This window comes from Struthio camelus, chromosome 2 (assembly GCF_040807025.1).
Source record: "Struthio camelus isolate bStrCam1 chromosome 2, bStrCam1.hap1, whole genome shotgun sequence".
NCBI classification, from domain to species: domain Eukaryota; kingdom Metazoa; phylum Chordata; class Aves; order Struthioniformes; family Struthionidae; genus Struthio; species Struthio camelus.
In genome coordinates, this window is record NC_090943.1 from 117,348,415 (window position 1) to 117,367,698 (window position 19,284).

At 40.8% G+C, this 19,284-nt stretch overlaps 1 protein-coding gene across 1 annotated transcript in view; it reads left to right on the forward strand.

Annotated features, from left to right (window-relative positions):
* Positions 1–977: 977 nt before the first annotated feature.
* LAMA1 (laminin subunit alpha 1) overlaps positions 978–19,284 on the forward strand; it is a 108,081-nt gene continuing 89,774 nt past the window's right edge. Inside the window, exon 1 of the mRNA XM_068932233.1 lies at positions 978–1,107. Coding sequence (XP_068788334.1) covers positions 1,029–1,107 — 79 coding nt within the window. The 5' untranslated portion in view covers positions 978–1,028. The remainder of the gene's footprint in view (positions 1,108–19,284) is intronic.

The following is a 19,284-nucleotide window of genomic DNA, read 5'->3' on the forward strand; positions in this document are numbered from 1 at the left end:
TTTTTATCTCCTTGAGCTGTAGATTTTTCCTGTTTGTCTATGTTTTGCTTGTAAACATTGCAATGCATTCTGAAGTCCAACTCTTAACTCTGTTACGTAGCAATATATAGCTTTATTTTATATAAAAGATAAAAGCTACTGCTCTTTTCCTGAATTTCTTTACTCTTATCAATAAAAACAACCTGTCAAGTTTGTTGACACTGAACACTGAAGTTTGGACTCCACCAGCGGCTCCCCCAACTTCAAGAACGCACTTGCAGCCTAACCCTGCTCATGCAGCTCGCTGATATTATTGCATTTCGAAATGTGGTTTAAAGAGCAATACGATGCAATGCAACCTAACGCTTCCCTAAAATCTCAATAACCAGCCATGTGTTGATAGCGGGGATTTGCATTTGAGACATCGTATCTTTTGACTAATATTCCCCCACCTCAATCAGTTCATTTTGTACTGTGCATCTACACAGTTGTTTTTGCTCCAGGAAAAATTCATTCTTCGCTGCAACTTTTTTGGAGGGCACATGAGTTGTGTGACTGACAAGCGTAAAAATAGGAAAGCCAAATCCGAATTAACTTTCACTGAAACTTCTCTAATAATGAGAATTTCTACACTTTTTTTTTTTTTGCATTTTATGCTAATTTCAAAAGGCTGCTGATCATTAAAACGTTACGAAGACTTTCGATAGGACGAAAGCGGGTCATTTGAAGTATTTCAGTTTAGAAACACGGCAGAATCGCTGTGTTTGTGCGGCGGGTAGGCTTGAAAAGCATCAGGGCGGGCACGAATTTTCAAAGGGGGGCTGTGTGTGTGCGTGTGTGCGTGTGTCACAAATTTACGAGGAAAACCTGCGCAGCTTCACGTTGAGAGCACTTGCCAATAGGCGCCGCAGAGGACAGCGGTGGGGTGCGCGGTGGGGTGCGCGGTGCGCGGTGCGGGCGCGGCGAGGGGCGGGCCGGGCCGGCGGGGGAGCATATAAGGGCGGGCGCGCTCGGGGGCCGGGCAGCAGCCGGCGGCGGCGGCGGCGGCGATGGGGAGCGACGGGCGGCTGATGCTGGGGCTGCTGGTGGCCTCGCTGCTCTGGGCGCCGGGGCAGGGCCAGCCCCGAGGTGAGGGCGGGGGGTGCGCTGCCGCGGGGGTGCGCAGCTCGCTGTGTGTGTGCGTGTGCAGCGCTTACATGGCTTGTTTGCAGACGCGAGCCGGGTGTCTTTGGGGGAGCCCTCGCGGGGTGCCCCTTTCCCCACCCCGCGCTGCGGGTGGCCGGGGAAGAGGAGCTGGGGGCCGGCAGAGCCGCCCGCGCCGCTGCTTTACTGTGCCCTGCACACCCCCCCCCCTCCTTCCTCCCCATCTCCGCGGTTGCCCTCCCCCTCCGGGAGCCTTTTTTTCTCCTCCGGGCGGCGGGGGCCGCCCACCGCCTTTGTGGGAGGCGAGAAGCGCCGCGAAGCGCGGTGAAAGCCCCAGGGGGCGGCCCCCGCCCGCCCCGTCGCGGCGGAGCCCCCGCGGGCGGCAGCGGGGCCCCGGCCGGGGGGGGAGCGGTGTCCCCTGGCGAAGGGGCAGGGGTCGGGCCCGAGGGATGCCTCGCGCTGTCGCCGGTGTAAGCCGAGCTAAGCTCTGTTGCAAGCGGGAAGAGACGATCGGAAATATTTTCCAGGCGTGAAAGCGAGGTAGCATAAGAATGTAACAGAGAGAAGTGATAGAGAAGTTTTCTTACCTTGCTTGCATGTGTTACTTAACACATTGCGACTGAGATGCTGGAGCGCTCTGCGGCGGGTTCTTGCTTTGTAAATAACTTCACACTCTCCTCCTTTGTTCAGCGTGGGATAGCTTCTGTCTGTCTTGTGCGTCTCCCCAAAGCTAGTGAGCAGCAGTAGTTCACCCCTCACTACTGGGCCAGCAGTCGTTGACTGTGTTGAGTTATGAGGTGGAGCACTGAGAGAGACCGGGCACCTCACCTGTGCCTTGGTTCAGCTCTCGACATGCTCAAAAGCAATACTCCTACTGATCACTGTTCCCTGTACATTAATTTCCAACCACGTTAGGTCTCTATTCAAAACCGAGAATGGAAAATGGTTGGAAGGCATAAGCTGTGCAGATGCATGACTTAATTTTCTTTAAGGTGAAGTGTGGTGTTTTAAGATGGGTATAGTATGGGAGCTTAGCGTCTGGAGGCTTACCCACCGCCGTAAAAGCAAATAGGTTTATTAACATTATTGTGCAAGCAAAACTTCGTTCTCCAGGTAAAGCGCACAAAATCAAACCCATGTGAATTGCTGAGTCCATATATTTCAGCATGTAAATAAATACACGTGGCCTTGGTTATGAAGAGTTTACTTTTGGAACCAAATGAGAAGATGGACAACATGATGCAAAATTACATTTCGTTATTATCTTTTCCATAAGGTACATCAAATAATCTCCTTTCACTATTAACTCCTATTTAAGTGTATGTTAAAACAGAGCTTAAAAAAGGAATTTTGCTAAAGCTGGAAAAACATAGCTGACAGAGCCCTTACCCTTTTTCATAAAAACTTGCAATGGTCACCCTGCAAAGAGTTTAGTCCTAATATGCTGGCTTTTATACAGCTGTTCAAATCTAGAGGCATCTTGATAAAATGCATGTTTTTACATCAATGACTGCAGCTACTACTACATTTGATTATACCTATACCACCTTTCCTGCAACTATTTGAATATGTTACTTTATATTTTTCTAGTTAAAAGCTCAGGTCAGGAGAGTATTCCTTCTATTAGATTAAGTTGTTAGACTCTTTTTTGCTCTCAGCAAGAGGACACGGATCATCTGAGGAAGCAGCGAGTATCAAACCCCCCTGGTGGATAACTGCCTTACAAAAAACAGAATTCAAGATAACTGATCCTAAAACAATGTGAAGAATGTGATGCGGATTGCAATGGCTATGTTGTTTTTGCAGAGAATAAACAACTTGAGCTCAGACTTTCAACATCAGGATGATATGAAATGCGGTTTGTGGTAAAGATGGAGAGATTGCTCAGATCGTTGCAGGGGCATTGGAGAAGTTTCGACAAAAGGTATCTTGGCATGCCCATTGAAAGTGCCTTGGTAGAATTATTTCAGCATTTCCTGTTTTCCAGTTCATGCTTGCTTTTATCCTGTCAGCAAATCAGGAAACAGGAGAATGCAAGGGTCTGCTGGAAAGTGCTGAAGTCCAGTCTGAGAAGGAGCAAAAGAGTAGCAGAGTTACTACGCTGAACAACTTGGAAGGCTAATGATTGAGTCCTTTCAGCCTAAAGATTAATAGCTACACACCTATAAAATGTAGTTGGTATTTTAATTGCAGGTGTTTTATTAAAATATCCCCTTCATTTTGAAAAGTTGGGTTTGCATTTTCAAACTGTAGTTGTGGACTTAATCTTTGCTCAGCTGCCTCTCATATCAGCTTTTTTTGTAAGCTACTGTGCTGCAGTAGCTTGCTCTGTTGTTCCTGTTGGAGGTTTTGGAATCAATATAAGTGTTTGCTCAAAATATCGAATGACCCCAGAAAGGTGCTGAGGGCAGCACTGAACATGGACATTTCTCATACCTATCATTTGGGTTTCAAACTTACTTTGCTTCAAGAATCTGGTTTAGTAAGCGTGTTTAGGTTATTACTAATACACAAATTGTAACATTACATTCAGCAGTCACTTTTTTTCTGAAACTTAAGTGGTAAGGTTTGCATGCAAGTCTGATGGCTATAGCATTTGCCCATGAAGTGGGAGATTTAGGCCAGATCTTAGCTTTGGATGGCTTCAAGTCATATCTGGTTTCTCAATAGTGTCTTATTACCAGGTTGTTTCAACAGGTAATGCAGGGCTTGGGGAGGATCATAGGAAGTCTCTGCAAATATCTGTTTCAAATGGAGCTACTATGCAGCAAGTTTAAAGGGTGCAGAAGCAGAACGATCAAGGGGAAAAGCCGATGGTGTAGTTTAATAGTTTGGACAGTCAAAGATGGAAGGAGACTCAAACTCCACGCTTTCTGCTTCTGTTGCAAGCAGCAATTGGGCATCTTAATTCAGGAGTGAAAGACAGTTTTTTTTTTTATTGTATTTATCCCTTGTTTTTTACTGGGTCACTCAAGCCTGGCGCTACTTGGTGGAGTGGCTGTGCATCCCATTCAGTGCAGATGGGTATTTTGGTGTCTAGTCTGGGGTGGTAAATTCAACTTCAGAGTTGATGTGCTTTATTTGTAGGTGCAGGAACACTTGGCAGCATGGTATCAGAGCCCTTTTTTTAGGTTTAATTGCTAGTCAACAAGCCTAGACAGGTGAACCTTAGTGTTCCTAGTACCCAACTACAGCCTCATTCACTCAAAGGTGTCTTGTGGGTTGATACTGTGTTTGAAACCAAGAGCCAAACTTTCAGAATTTTACTGAATGACCTTAAAACTTTAAGATGAAATCTGCTTAGGCTTTCAGGATGAGCTAGATGTTGCTTCTGCAAACACTTTCTGTATGATGCAATCTTTTGTTTCATAGGGACTTCAGAAGTGCCATACTGTATTGTAGTTTGATGTGTGCTAATGGCTTGAATAGTAGTTTCCACCAATCCTAAATGCCAGATGTTTTGAGGGAACAGGTAAGAAACCTGCAGCAAAGAGTTATGTGATATTCTGCTCCCAGGAGCAGTTTCTGCCTGAACCTCAACTGTCAGTAGTAGACACATCTTTTGAAATTTGAAGGTGTCTATGCTATATAATGTTTTTGTTCGTTTTTAAATGTTTCCTTTTAACAAGTCTGCTATGCTTGTATTGGTATAAATATTCTTTCCTGACAAGAAAACACTAAAATAAACTCAAGTCCCTTGAAACTGGTAGAAAGCTTAAGAAGCAGTGCTGTTTGCAACTTGCAGTGTGAAACAGGAGATTGAGCTGAAAAGACAGTAGGAGTCCTAGACAGACTCACTTAATGTGCGTGCAGTGGTTTGCTGAAAAACTACTTGTTTGACAAAACTGCCTCAAGTCCCCATTTTCTCCCTATATCAGGAGCCTCAGAGTGAGCCTGTACACCCCTCACAGGTCTTCATGTGGGTAGCTGGCTGGGGCACAAGATTTGTATTAACTGTCCAAGCTATGTTTAACTTATGTGATAAATTCTCATCTCCACACACAGGAAGGAGCACAGAGGAACAAGGTGGGAGAACCCTAAGTCAGGGAAAGGAGCCCTGGCCCCTCCCAGGGTTATTGTGGGATATTCAGGGAAGGAAGAATCAAGGTGGTTTGGGGAGGAACAAGTGTGGGAAAGTAGCAGGATAAGGGGATAAAAGGGGTTGGTCAGGTGAGAACAGGTTGCTGTTCAGTACGCCTGTCCGGCTATGTCGTGCACCTCATCATCAGTCTGTCTTGGCCAGTTACTGGGTAGACTAAGCATTGGAGGCCAGTGACTGGAGCATCCATGCTGTATTAAATAGAAATGAGGCTCCATCATATAGGAAGGAATCTGAAATGTAAAAAGAGTAACGTGAAAGGTACTGAATCTCGACTATGTACAAACTTTGATCATTGAAGTCTGAGCTGAGCATGGGTGAGAGGACAGAAGAACCAAAAGAAGTTTCAGTTATTCTGGTGGTCTGTGCAGAACACCTTAGGCCACCTTCGGAGAAAACATTAAGTGCTTGGCCTTGATTTAGTGAGTCCTAAATTTCAGTTCTTCCACTTCTTTTAAAAGAAAGTCAGTGCTGAAGAGCCACAGGCTATTTGTTGTTTCCTCAGAGTACAAGGGTATGTGAAGGAGAAAAAGCCCATTAAAGCATTCTAAGTAGACTGAAGATAAAGATAAAAAAATTGTCATAAATATTTTCCCTGTTCCCTGAGGGCTTAGAAAATGCATCTCTGGAAATTCAGGATTATCAGTGTACGTTGATCAGTTGCTGGTATTTACAGCACAGGATTTTCAAATGGGGTGTGCCTCTCTCCTGAATCTTTATCTTTTTTGAAAGGGGCTGAACAGCTGCTTTCTTCTAGGCGTGCCTTGCTGAGGTGTCCCTTCCTGAAAAAACAGAGGAATAGTGCAATGCAGAAATTTTGCAAGATGAGAATGGTTAGGTCAATTTGCAGGAACTGTAATTTGTTAGTTGATGTAAACCTGTAGCACACATCAATCAAATTTCTCATTTATATAATTTTTGGGGTATTGAGTGTGGCAACTGTCGAGCTTATCCTAGTCTCCAAGGCCTTGTATAATGGGTACTGCACTCTGGCTTTGAGGTTTGAGTCAGTGCTTTGGCTGGTGTTGTGAGTTGAAGCGAAAAAAGGATAGATACTTCTATCTTAGTTTAAAATTGCTTACTTGCATTATTTTTAATTGAGGACTTTGTTTTAATGCATTTGCAATAATTCTGAGCTTTCAAAGATTTAAAAAAAAAAAGATACTTTTGCCCTGAATTGAGTCATTATTTTGTACACATTATTTTCAGGTGTTAAAACATGTATGCATCTATATTGTTATGAGAAGACTAGAAGGCTTGATTTTGTTAGTTACAGTAGATGTAAACAACATGGTAAAAATTAAAGCCATAGAAGTGTATAGCAATATAAAAATACTGTTGCAATCTAAGCCTTTGATATCCTTAAATATTGAGAATAGATGGGCATAATTTAAACCTCTCCTCCCAATGTAAGTCAGTGCTTCTGATTCCCAAGAAATTTTCCTTTGTGCTCCTGGCAGAACAAAAGAGGAGACATGGATTTTACCAAAGAAGCTGTGTGTTTCCCTCCCCCCCCCAACTATCTCTCTAAAATCCCTTTTGTTTTAAATGCCATGAGAGTTCATAGACCCTTCCAAAGGGACATACTCGGCAGTCAGTCCCACCCACTGCTGGGCCTGACCTGGCCCTTTCACAAGTGACCCAACCTTGCCAGCTATGCAAAGCACTTACTAAGGTGGGTTAATGGATGGAGGAGTTTTGTCTTTTGCTACCAGCCTACCTGGTGTAGATCCTGTTCCCTCTTTATGTAGATAGAGTAGATCTGAGCCTTTAGCAGTTCCATCTGTTTTATTAGCTTTAACTTGTTAGATTCAAGTGATGTTTTTGTAAAGCATTGTGTTTTTGTAAAACACACTAAAGACTCCATCAGACATATTCCCTAACCAATTCTTTTAAATTAAAACTTCAGATTTCAAAGTTGTTCTGCAAGCATAATTTAATTTCTTTCGAGCTCATTTATTGTTCTGTGAGATCCAGTCCTCCTCTTGATTCCCGCATGAGAATAAAGGTTAAAAAGCTGTTTAAGAAACAATCTTCCAGAAATGCAAACTTTGTTTTCCCCTCAGCTCTGTCTGCATTTTTATTGCTGTTTTGCTCCAAAATGACCTTGAAGATAGACCCATGTCCACTACCTCCTCTGTCATATTTGTTTAAGCTTTTGTTTGCTAAAAGGCTACAGGAATTGTTGTACTGGTCTGGCGGGAAGGAGTCAGTAGGAAAGATCTCTATAGTTAATATGCCTAAATCCATAAAGTAGAAAGGTCTTTCATGTTGAGTTGAATGAGCCACGCTCAATTTAAAATGCTTTGAGTTGTCTTGGGCTTTAAAGTTTCTACGTGACTAATACCATAAGCACCTTCACCAAGCCTTGGGTTAATGTTTAGATGCTTTAGTCTTGATTCTTTTTTTAACAGTAAGCCTCTTACTAACCTGAGACTAGATGGGCTGCATTCGAGTTACCTATCTTAATAAAGAGACAAATCAGTCTTCACGCACTGAATTTAGGTGTTAGCTATATACATGTTCATTGTAACAGGCTTGGAAAGTAGTGTTTTTTTGAATGATCTGGGAGATATCCTGTATAAATTAGATCCACATTTTAAAAAAAAATGTTGGAGATTTGCAGCTCTTCAAACTATTGGGCGAGAGTGGAATCAATAGCCAGTTAAGTTTTCTGCGTAAGACTGAGGAAGACTTCTTTTTCAGAAGGCTTGCTAATGATCTAGACTGTTATTCAGCAAACTTATTCCTTGACAAGAAATGGTGATACTTTAAATAGTGAAGAGTGTAAAGTATTGCAAATTCATGTTCTCGTACATATATATGTGTACATGGATACCTACACACAGATTTATGTATATGCATGAAATTTGCAGTTCCTGTTCTCCTACCCAGGAGGTACAACTCAGTGTAATACTGGAGTGTTTTTCTGTAACAAAGGCATTTAACAGTAAGCTCATCTTGGAGTGAGTTCCAAAAAGTTTTCTTTTACTGTATCTCAATTTGTGATTTGTGATCACTTTACATGCTTCAAGACTGGTGCCACATTAAAAAAAATTACCCCCCTCCCCCCAATTAAATGTTAGATGAAGAGTAATCTAGTATGCTTGAGTATGCTTGGGAATGCCGGACCACTAATACAGCAATGTGTGGACTTTAAGAAAAAAATGGAAGAATGGATGAGGGGTACTGTGACTTGCACTCCTACAAAAACTTAGCCCTGAAAAAATGAAGCAGTCAAAAACCTACTGCTTCAAAAACCTTACGCAAAGCTAGAGACAGAAGCAGGGTAAGTGACCATTGTGGGGTACAAGTTGGGAGAGGGCATCGTGTTCTGGAGGACCAAAGCAGGGGAGGCGTTACAAAGAGCTTTAAAATGTTCTCCTAATACGGTACATGTCAGTTTGATAAGCTGTGATGCTTGCTTTTATGGAAAACATTTTCTTCCAATGGTTATTTTTTCTTGCCTACAACCAGCATACTATACACAGCCTGTATAGAGTAATTCAAAACAACTTTCTGTAGTCTTGGTTTGATTATGGGATACTTTTTTTCTCATGGACCTAATTAGTGCTTTACCAGCAAAATCCTAGCTCTTTGGAAATTGGTGGCATAAGCTATACTGACTTTACCAGATCTTGGATTTCAACTACTAAGCATAAATGCAAACAGGAATTAGTGGTGTGGCTCCTGATGCTGAGCTAGTTCATGTTGATGGCTTATTCAGTTTTCTGCACGTGTTCACTAACAGCTTTGCCTTCTGTCACCAAACATAACTGAGCTGATCAAAGAAGCAGCATGTAAAGAATTGTCTGCGTGGAAGGGAGAAGGGAAGAAAAGCAGCCGTTGGTACTTCTCTGCATTTTGACTGCAGGAGAGTGCTGCTCCTTCTGGAACGGCTGGAGCAGGGGCTCTTGAGTTTTCCTGTTTCATTTATACCATGTCAGCCAGGACTAACTTCAGGGCCGCAGCTGGGGCAAGCTGGGCACCCGGCAGTGCAGTGCATGGCCCCGAGCGTGGGCGTACCACGCGTCCCCCTGGGAGAGTCCCTTTTGTGGCTGACCGCAACCAGCCCTCCTGGCCTTGGATTGCAAGCACAGTCTTTGCAGACTTCTCTGAAGTTATTTCTGATGCATCCAGAAGAGAGTATCTAGACAAAGTATTTGAGTGATTGGAGGAGAGTCCAGCACGAGTCATAGGCCTATGCTTGAAAAGCCAATTAATCAAATTACATCTACCCTCTTGCTGGCAGTTGCTTTACTGATGTGAGAAAACCAGTTGCTGGGAGCATTTCTCTGCTAGTAAGACTACAGAAAAGAATCCACTAGATTGTCTAGTTTTCCCTTATAAACCTTTCTTATTCAAATATATGAATAGCTAGTATGTGTTTTATCCTCAGTGGGACGGCCATTCATGCAATATATTTTCTTTAATAGTGCTCCTTTTTGTTCATATCTTGCACCGTTGAAAGAGGAGAATGTGGTAAATGACTGACTGTGTTGCTAATGGCTCTGATTAGGTTGTTTCTACTTTATTGGCTGAGAAAGGCTAGATAACAGAAGACTGAAGAGAAGGCTTCTTTGAATTGTCAGCATCTGTGGAAACCCTGGTTTAAATTAGGGTTGTGAAATATATGCTGTTGAAATTTCAAAGATTCCATTCATTTGCTTTAGCCTGTAGAGTCTCTAAAAAGTATACTAAATATTCTACCTGAAAATATCCTTTGTAGTGTGCCAAAGACTTAAAAATTTTAGTGGGAAGCAGAGGGATCAAATGAACTCCACTGGCTTCAGGAGAGTTAGTGTGAATTTAAATTATCCCATAAATGCAAATTAGACTAATTGTCCTTGGATAAATATATCTCATTTAGGGGGTAAAAAACACTTATTCAAATAGAAAGCAAATCTATGTCATGCATCTAGAACCATGTGGCTTGTGAATAAAACTGGGTATTGTTAAAAGCTTGTTTTTGAATGTTAACAATAAACTTTTTCACTTGGTCAATCAGCATTTTGGAAACCATATTTTTTTTCCCTAATGCAAAAACGTCAGCATGTTATTGAAATGGATGTTTAGAAGTAAACATGAGTTTTAATTTGAGACTTACAAGACTCAAATCCTTTCAAGCCCTATTACAATTTATCTTATTTATCTTCCTTGAAGTAGGTTTACAGTGTGTCTGCCAACATCCTCCAGAACAAATCTATCGTTGCTAAAGGCGTGCAGCAAGTACAAACACTAGGGTCAAATGAATGACCACTTGGCTTCAGAGTGGTCTCACAAGGGCAGCTTAGTTCCTGGTGTATTTCGTAATATTCTAATGGGAAAATTTCTAATCGGGGAAATGAATCAGCAAAGTACAACGTGGATTTTCTGTGAGGTGGAAAAGGCTGTTCTCTGCAAGCAGTCAGAAAGAGAGGTATGTGGATGTGCAGGGAGCTTCAGACTGAATTGTGTGATGACTAAAGGAGGGTAGACCTTTCCATAGTGATGGGCAATATTATATGATATCAAGGCAGTAATATGGGAGACTGTACAAATCGGGACTACTGGTGGGTAAATATATTTGGTGCATATCTTGGCGTGGAGCAGAAGTTGCCATGCTGCTGCTTGCCTACTTGCAGTGATATGCAAGGTTGCTCACACTTATTGCAGGTATGTGGAGTAAGGACGTGCTAATGCTGTACTGCCACAGCAAACCCTGGCTACTGCAAAATCAATGTTTGAGTGCCTTTGGTAGGCTCAAAAGCCTATTATAGTGATAGGCCAGGAGGGTAGTCACAGAAGAAAGTCAGGATATTTTCCCAAAAGAAGAAAAACCTATCCATTTACCACATACACTATGAATCACAGTATGATGCGATCTCTAACTAAAACCTGAGTAGCTCTCCTGACCTTTTCTGTTTTTGAGGACATGTGAAAAATATCTGATGCCCCTTCTGCCGCTGTACTTTTCTGTGAAAAATATCTGATGCCCCTTCTGCCGCTGTACTTTTCTGTAATCATTTCGTTTGTCATGTTAAGTCAAGCAGAACATTTGGGCTGTTTCAAGGTAGGGTCCAAAATGTACTCTGCAGTTCTTATTAGTGTCAGACTAGCTGTGCTGAATTTGAAGTTAAAGGACTTCAGCTGCCGCTCCAGGTCTCCAGACTGTTAAATTTTTCTTAAAAATTACCCTTTGGGCTGAAATGCATCATTCTTCTTCTCAGGCCAAAGGCAAAATACTTTCAGGACACTTGATTAAAATTCCATGTGGATGGCTGAAATACTGAGCATTGATGGAAGTATGGAAGATAACTCTTTACTTTGAAATATTAGTTGTTTCTTTCCTCTTTGATTTTGTGCACTGAAAATTACACTTTTTCAGGAATTTATCGTACATGAATATAAATGCCTTTGACTTTTTTTATGAAGATGTTTACAGTAATATAATAAAGTACAGGTTTGAAACTGGTGAGGGTTTGAAACATAATGTACAACAAGTGAGTTGCATCTCTATACTTAAATATTAACAGCAAGATGCTCCCTGTATATTTGTTGCATGTGTATCTGGTGATCAGCAAATTTAGATAAACAGGAAAGTAATTGCAATTTTACTTTGCCTTGAGTAAAATGCCCAGAAGGAAAGTAGCAGAATGTTTTACTTGCTACTAAGAGCAAACGCCCCCTCTATAGCGCACTGAACAATTGATTGTAAGTGGAAAAAAACCCCACAGAGGAGTTATCCAATTAACCATTATAATCTGAGCTGCAAAATCTTGACAATAGAAGTAAGGGGAATGATCAAGTTATGCATGTCTTAAGTGTTACACAGTTGCAAATCCTCTCAGCTCCATTCAAGCTGGAGGAAATGCCCTCCCTTCCACCCCGGAAGATCTGGCAGCGATACAGAGCTGTGTGCGCCCCGATAATGGCTTTGTGCCTGCTGGAATGAAAACTTGTATGTCTGAAAAAACAGAGATTCCTAAGTGGGGAGGGAGAGCTGGTAGTCCTGAGGTGCCCAGAGAACCCTTAAGCTGTTTTTTTTTTTTTCAGTTAATGGAAAATTTCTACTTTAAATAGAAAACTTAATTTCTTCTAAGGCAGCTGCAATTTCAAATATTAAGATAGTACACTTACTTATATTAGGAAAATGAAAAATACCTTGTATAAACTTTGTTCTTATATATGATGATGAATGCACTTGGATGAAATCAGTAAAAAATACATTTCAAAGTTCCTTTGCAGCAGTACTACATGCTGTAAGATTTGGTTTATGATTACAGGCAGATGCCAGCTAGCTCAAGGGGTCTTTCTTTGCTTACATGGGGAAAGGAATGGTAAGTTTTTTGCTGTTGTGATACAGGATCACAGTACAGAAATGACTGGTACCACTTAAGCTTTTATAATTCACTTCAAACTTGGGTCTCTAAGACTTTGCCGGGAATAAATCTAAATTTAGAGCCACAGGAGTACTAATAGATATTTGAGTCACAACTTCCTATTCATTATAATAAATGATTTGGTGTGAAGCGCCTAACGGTGCACGTTTATGAACGCAAATGTGAGTCGGATTAAGCCCAGACAGGTTGTTCATTTACGGTGAAGGCTGTTGCTCACGTTGGAAGTTGGTGTTAAGAAAGAAGTGCAAGGTGAACTTCTATCTATTGAGGTAGTCATAGGGACTGAGGTCCCTAATCTCTGATATGCCAGTCACACTGCCTGTAATGTTGTCATCTAAGCTAACATTCTTGCTTAGGCTGAATATGAGGGGAAAAACTGACAAGACACTAAAATACTTAATAGCGTTGGGTTATATTTACCTCAAGGTTGAGTGCAAATTGTTACCAAGATTAAGGTGCCTACAGGAAAAAGCTAATATAATGCTCAATCAAACCCCAAATCCAACAACTAAAAAGATATAGACTCCTCAGTGTCGAAAAAGCCATTGGTGAACAAGAAAGAGCTAATTTCATGGTCTAGCAGGTTTGTTTTTCCTTGGCAGGCTGCCCATCTGTCAACCTTTGGCTCTTCTAGTTTGTAAGTGCTGTGACAAAGTTTCTAGGCAGATTCTTCAGCAGGCCAACATGATACAAAAATCAATGCTTACGAGACATGACCTAAGGAAAGGAATATTATACTTTGAAAACTCATGACATGAGTAATTTGAGTATGCTTTATGTAACTTTTATCAGTTATGCTGTTTTGTTTTTTTCCATGAAATTTAGCCATCTCTTTTCTTCCTTCTTCAGATTTCCGTGTGGTTTGTTCCTAAATTACTGTACATCCCCAAAACATAAGGCTGAGATTTCGTTCCTTTTAGCTGAACTGGCAATACTACTCACAGACTGCTTTTTCTAGCTTTTCTTATATCTGCTAGCTACATCACAGAATGTCTCCAGCTATGCTCTGCACACGTCATAGAACTTTTCTATATCTGGAAACAGCCTGAAATAACTGGAGAAGACTTTGCAATATGGACACTACAGGAGTACACTAGATAGTGATACATCTGCACCCCACCTCACTGTACAGCCACTTACCTACTGTGTGTTGTACTGTTTATTTGTCTCCAAAAGTTTAGCAAGAAGGGTAGAGAAGTTGGGTATCTGCACAGTTGAAGAAAGAATTTGCACGTTGGTAATACCTCAGTTTCTTCCTGTGCTGCAAGGCTGAGGCGGCAGCAGCAGCAGCGAGGGAAAGATGGAAATGCCTGATGGTCAAAAATCAAACTTCCCACTACCCCCAGTGCCTTTGGGAAGCCTGTGAATTACCCGCAGGGCGAGCAGTATCAGATATCTGGGCTGTGTACAGCACCTAGCTGGTATTGGCCAGAAGACCAGTTTGGCAGGCTGTTGGGTTTTCTTAAAGCTGAACCTGCTTCCCTTGGAATATAACACAGCTATGCACTACATTTTATAAACAGGATTTATTTTCCTAACATTAACCTAAAACTGGACTTTAGTAGATACAGTAGATTTGCATATATGAAATGACTGTTTTCAGCAGCATTAGTGGTATTTATCTCTTTGACTGTTGGCTTATCCTTCCCCATCCTTTAGTCCCACTTTTCTATACTCAACCATTCTTCTGCGAAGTGAAATTATACCTTCAATTTTCTCTCTTTGAACATGTCCACAAATGTATCTTTTTTAGTTGAAGGAAAGTGGGTAATTAATGCTAATTTTGAAGTTACTGAGAAATTTCTGTGATGAAAGTTTTGATTCTTCTTTTATCCCCAAGAACCCAAACTTCAATCTTTTGCCTCAGGTCTTTGAAATTTGTTAAGGATGAAACCATGAAGCTAGAAATAACATATAGGGTTGCAGTGTAAGTTATTAAATTTATTGTATTCCCCGGTATATTTTTTATTCCCTCAAAATGCTGAGTTTTCAGCTAAAGGCTGTCAAATACGACAAGCACTACTTTGGGAAGCGGGGTAGCGTGCTGCAGGGATATCTACATGATACTGAAAGCAAGTTGCTCAACTTCTTCAATGTTATGCAATGGGACATTGATATGTTGGAGGCTGGTAAACAGAATTTAATGTCACTTTTTCCCTTTAACGTACCAAAAAATGTTCCCCCTCCTTTAGAATAATCAAATAGCCAGAGTTAAATGCCAAATTTACCCATATCTTTCCTTCTTTCTGCTCTCTACTTCCCTTTTGTGTGTATACACTATGACAGGGTCTCTGCATGATCTCATTCTAGGTTTTCAAGCCCAGAGCACAAGATATGTCATACAGTAGTTTAGTCTAAACACTAACACAAGAATCACATCCTTTAGGTTATGAAGTCAAGTGCTACCAAGTTAGAAATGCAATATTTACCATGGCCCGTCTTCCCTTATGAGTCTGTCTATGGTATTAAAAGCCTCATGCTTGGTATAATAGATTGTGTAGCTAACAGGTGACAAGCTTCAGTCTCTTGTGTAGATGTGTTCGCATTGCTTGGCCCCCTGTTCTTCTAAACATTTAATCTGGAAGTCTGCATTTTTCCTCATCGTGGAAGTTTTTCAGTGAGCACAGTCATTCCAAAACCTGAACTCCCCATCCTCTGGTACTGCATGAAGGGATACCTAGCATCTTCCAGTTAAGACTTGAATGGGGTGTAATGCTTTTTTCTCTCTTCTTTTACCCTTAGTTTTACATTGCCTTTTATGCTGTCCATGCTTCTTACACTTTGGAATGTAAAATTTTATTAAGGTTCAGGGCTTTCTTTTTTTGGATGGGGGCGGGGAATTCTTCCCTGTTCAAATTCTTTGCTTCGTTTTGATCATCAGCCTGGCTGTATGCTGATGTTTGAGAAAATGAAGGCAGGCATGCAAATTATCTTAGACTGTCCTTTTTAACCTTCACGAACTACATGAAGGAAACTAATGGAGGGAAATAGTACAGCTGATGTTTGTTCTTGAGTAAGCAAACTTGTGGTCTTTCTGTTTCTAAATTTGAGAGAATGCATCTTTATTTGCAGTGTTACACTTCTTTCAAATAGATTTCTGAGCATTGGCTGTTAATTAGCACATGATCTAGCCCCGGACAGATCCAGTAGTTAAATGTTTATTGCTGCTGGTGCTGTGTCTATGTTAAGGCTCTCATTAATTCTGTTCAATGCACATAAGCAACAGAAAATGTTTGGCAGTGAAGCCCTTCCTCATTTGGGCAGAGGAAGGGACAGGCTCTGGTGGTCTGTAGCTGTTCGTGCTCTAGCAGCTTGCAGGGTTCAAGTGGAGTATTTTTGGTCACATTTACCGCGATGCGATGCATCCCTGTTCCTCCTTCAGGGGCATGTGTTCAATTTCATTTGCAAAAGTTATGACATCAGAACTGTAAAATAATCAGCAGTTTTTTCTAAAAGCAAAGGGTTGAGAGCATTCAATAAGTGGCTGCAAAGTAATCTGTTTTACAGATAACCTGAGCTTGTCGCCCTGGCTGCTGTAGATCGTACTTGTCCCTTTTGTGGCTGGGTAGGCAGCAGTACAGCAGGGAAGGATCTTGCCCTTAGACTGGAATGCAAACTGGACAGTAGTGCAAATCCTGTGCTGGGGGGTATTAACAAAAATGCCATAAGTACTGAAGAAATTATTCTACTCCAGTTGGTGCTGATGAGGTTTGAAGAATCCCACTGCTGGAGAGATGCAAACTGCCAGGAATTCAGAAGGATAAGAGGTTTAGCAAACTGACTGAGGAGGGATTGAAAGGATTGTTTCTTTCCTCTGGAAAGAGAAAAGGGGACCTGATAGCCTTTCAGGTAATGGAAAGCTGTTATCAGGAGGATCGCAAAAGACAGGCATAAATGAGTCATCTTTGCTGCAAAGATGTCTAAGAGTTGGTATCTTTTCAGGTGATAAAGTACCAGCATAGACTTTTGGGGGATGTTGAGGAGTGCGCCTCTTTAGAAGTTTTTGAGAACAGAGTAGACACCGAGTATGGTGATACAGTCAACATAGATTAAGTTGATTAAACTCAAAGTCCCTCCTGAGCTAACATTTCTGTGATTGATATTAGTCAGCTTTGCTTTCCAGTAGAGCAAAGTAGTCTTCTACAGAAGAAGTGACATGAGACAGTTTTCAGGAAACTACAGTCTGTCATAGTACTGAGGTTTTATTTTTAATATGAAATAGTCTAGTCTAAACTTACAGTTGAAAGTGTGTAGAGGCGCTGCTTCCTCGTAACCGTAACTTCCTAGTAAGCCTCAAACTTTGTTACGCTAGTTAAAATTTTTTTCTTAGGGCTGCAGAAAAAATGTGTGACATGGACCGTATCAGTTTTCAAAGTGATTTCTACTTAGTTCCTTGCTGCGTAAGTGCATTGTGTATTTTGTAGTGAAGCTCTCCACTTTTGAAATGGGTCAGTGCTGCAGCTGATGCACATTTTTAGGCAATGCCTCCACGAAATGGACAGTAAGGTTGGCTGCATGTAGTACTGAGTTTCTTGTGGACCATAAGAACAGGGAGTGGGTGCATTAATTCTTGCAGCTAACTGTTAGGGATTTTTTGTGTTTTGATACCAGACTACAGCCCAGATATTCACTGATTACAGAACTGGATTCCGATAAGTGCCTAGAAAAATCTGAGACATTCATGGTAAATCTTTTGAGCAAGCAAAGAATTTGAACCTAAGCCTGACTGTTTTAGTACTCTTCCTTAAACTCATTTGGTCTAGAACTTGAATAAGACTGAACAACTAAAACTAAAATCTGTGCTATTGAAAACTGTCTTTGAGAATGTTATGAAGAATGTAACCTCAACTTCTGCAGTATAATACTAATACATATTTTATACATTTTAATGCTTTGACATTTTATTGCATTTTGGTTCTTAGCTCTTTGTGTCTTCCCAGAGTGCATCAAACTATTCTGAACAGCTATCACTGAGTCCTCTGTAAATGTTTTCAATAAACTGAAGATTTATTGCTTGTCAGCAAATTTTAACGTTGCCTGCTTGTTATGAACTGTCAATTGTTTTATATTTTTTTAGAACACTAACTTGTGAATGAGATTAGAAATACTTGAAGGGGTCTATGTTCTGAGAAATGACAAAATAAAAAGCTCATTGTTACTGCATACATCAGCTCTTTGTTTTTTTCAAGTTGCATTTACTTTTTTCACTGGCGAATTACTGCTTTATTACTCAGTACAAAAAGCCAAAATAGTTGTGGAAAAATCATGCTTTGCTGAATGCATCAGTAGAATTGCTCACTGAAATCTGGTTCAGAGTCTTCATTGTATACAATGATGAAAAATCCAGAAAACATTATGTCACCTTCTAGATTCGGTTCTTGGCTGGCTTCAGATAATCTTTTGCCTTCATTTCCCATAAGCTTTAAAAAAAGAAATCAGAAGACAAAAAAAACCTCCCTAATTTATTGAACTTTATGGGAATTTTAGACAGATAGTGAATGGTTTACAAGGAAGAATTTTTTTCAAGCTAGCTATGTTGGTCAGGATATCAAGAAGTAATAGCTTAGCTTATTGTTAAGCTTATGCTTACTGAATGTATTTAGTGACATAGGTATGCCTACATAAAGCAGAATGCTGTATGCTTCCTTCTGTTTCTACAACTGTATTTGTAGAAGAAATGGATTTAATATCAGCTGTACTTCTGCTAGGAAAATCTGTCTTTTGAGGAATCTTTTAGTTTTTACATGTGCCATCTGTAGGCAAAGATAGAATGAACAGACATTCAAAAATACAGACAACTTATAGATTTTTGCCAGCATGCACAAAACCACTCGCCCTCGTCCAGGAACAGAACAATGAGAAATAACTATTAATTTCCTGAGTGATTTGGTTTGCAGTTTTTCTCCCTTGTAAAAAAAAAAGTCATTAATCAAGAATGCATTTGGAGTTTAATTCTGATCTTGCTGTACATCCAGTGGCCTGAAATGTCTTAAGGCATTTTTTTAGTAGGAGGAAAGAGCTTCTCAGCATCCTCAAATAGGAGGCCTTCTCATCAAATGAATAGGTTTTATATTAATATCTCCTTCACCAGGCTGAACATTTAACATAAACATCTTATTTTACTGAAACGGAACCATCTGTTGGTAGCTCTGAGTTGTTCAGATGATTTTCGAGTTCGTTGAGGGGTATGGAGCACAAACTTTGCTCTCCATGTATTTTGATAACAGCAGTCTAGGATTTTTGAGGATAAGAACAACTGTTAGAACAAAGGGTCAGAACAAATTCCAGTATACTGTTACTGCTACATCGAATATTTGAAAATTGGCCTCTTAATCTGAGATCTAGAAGGGAATTGCTAGGAATAACAGACAGTAAACCATGGTACAGCAGTGTACTTTATGCAAAATTGTACTGTCAGCCCTAAGGATGCTCAGGGCTTTGAAAATAACTACTGCTGTTGGTGGGAATATAGGGGTGGTCAGCTCCTGTAGAAAACCAGGAGCAGGGTTCTGCATATGACTAGCTCACTGAAAAGCCTCAGTCTTCTGAGAAAAACTTAATTAGGCACACTGTTCTCATACCTTGTTTTTATGAGGAAGAAACACAGATACTTCAGAGCCCTACTGAAGTAAATATCAGCCTTAATCTTTGAGGCTGGGATTGCTGAAAGCTAACTAGTTA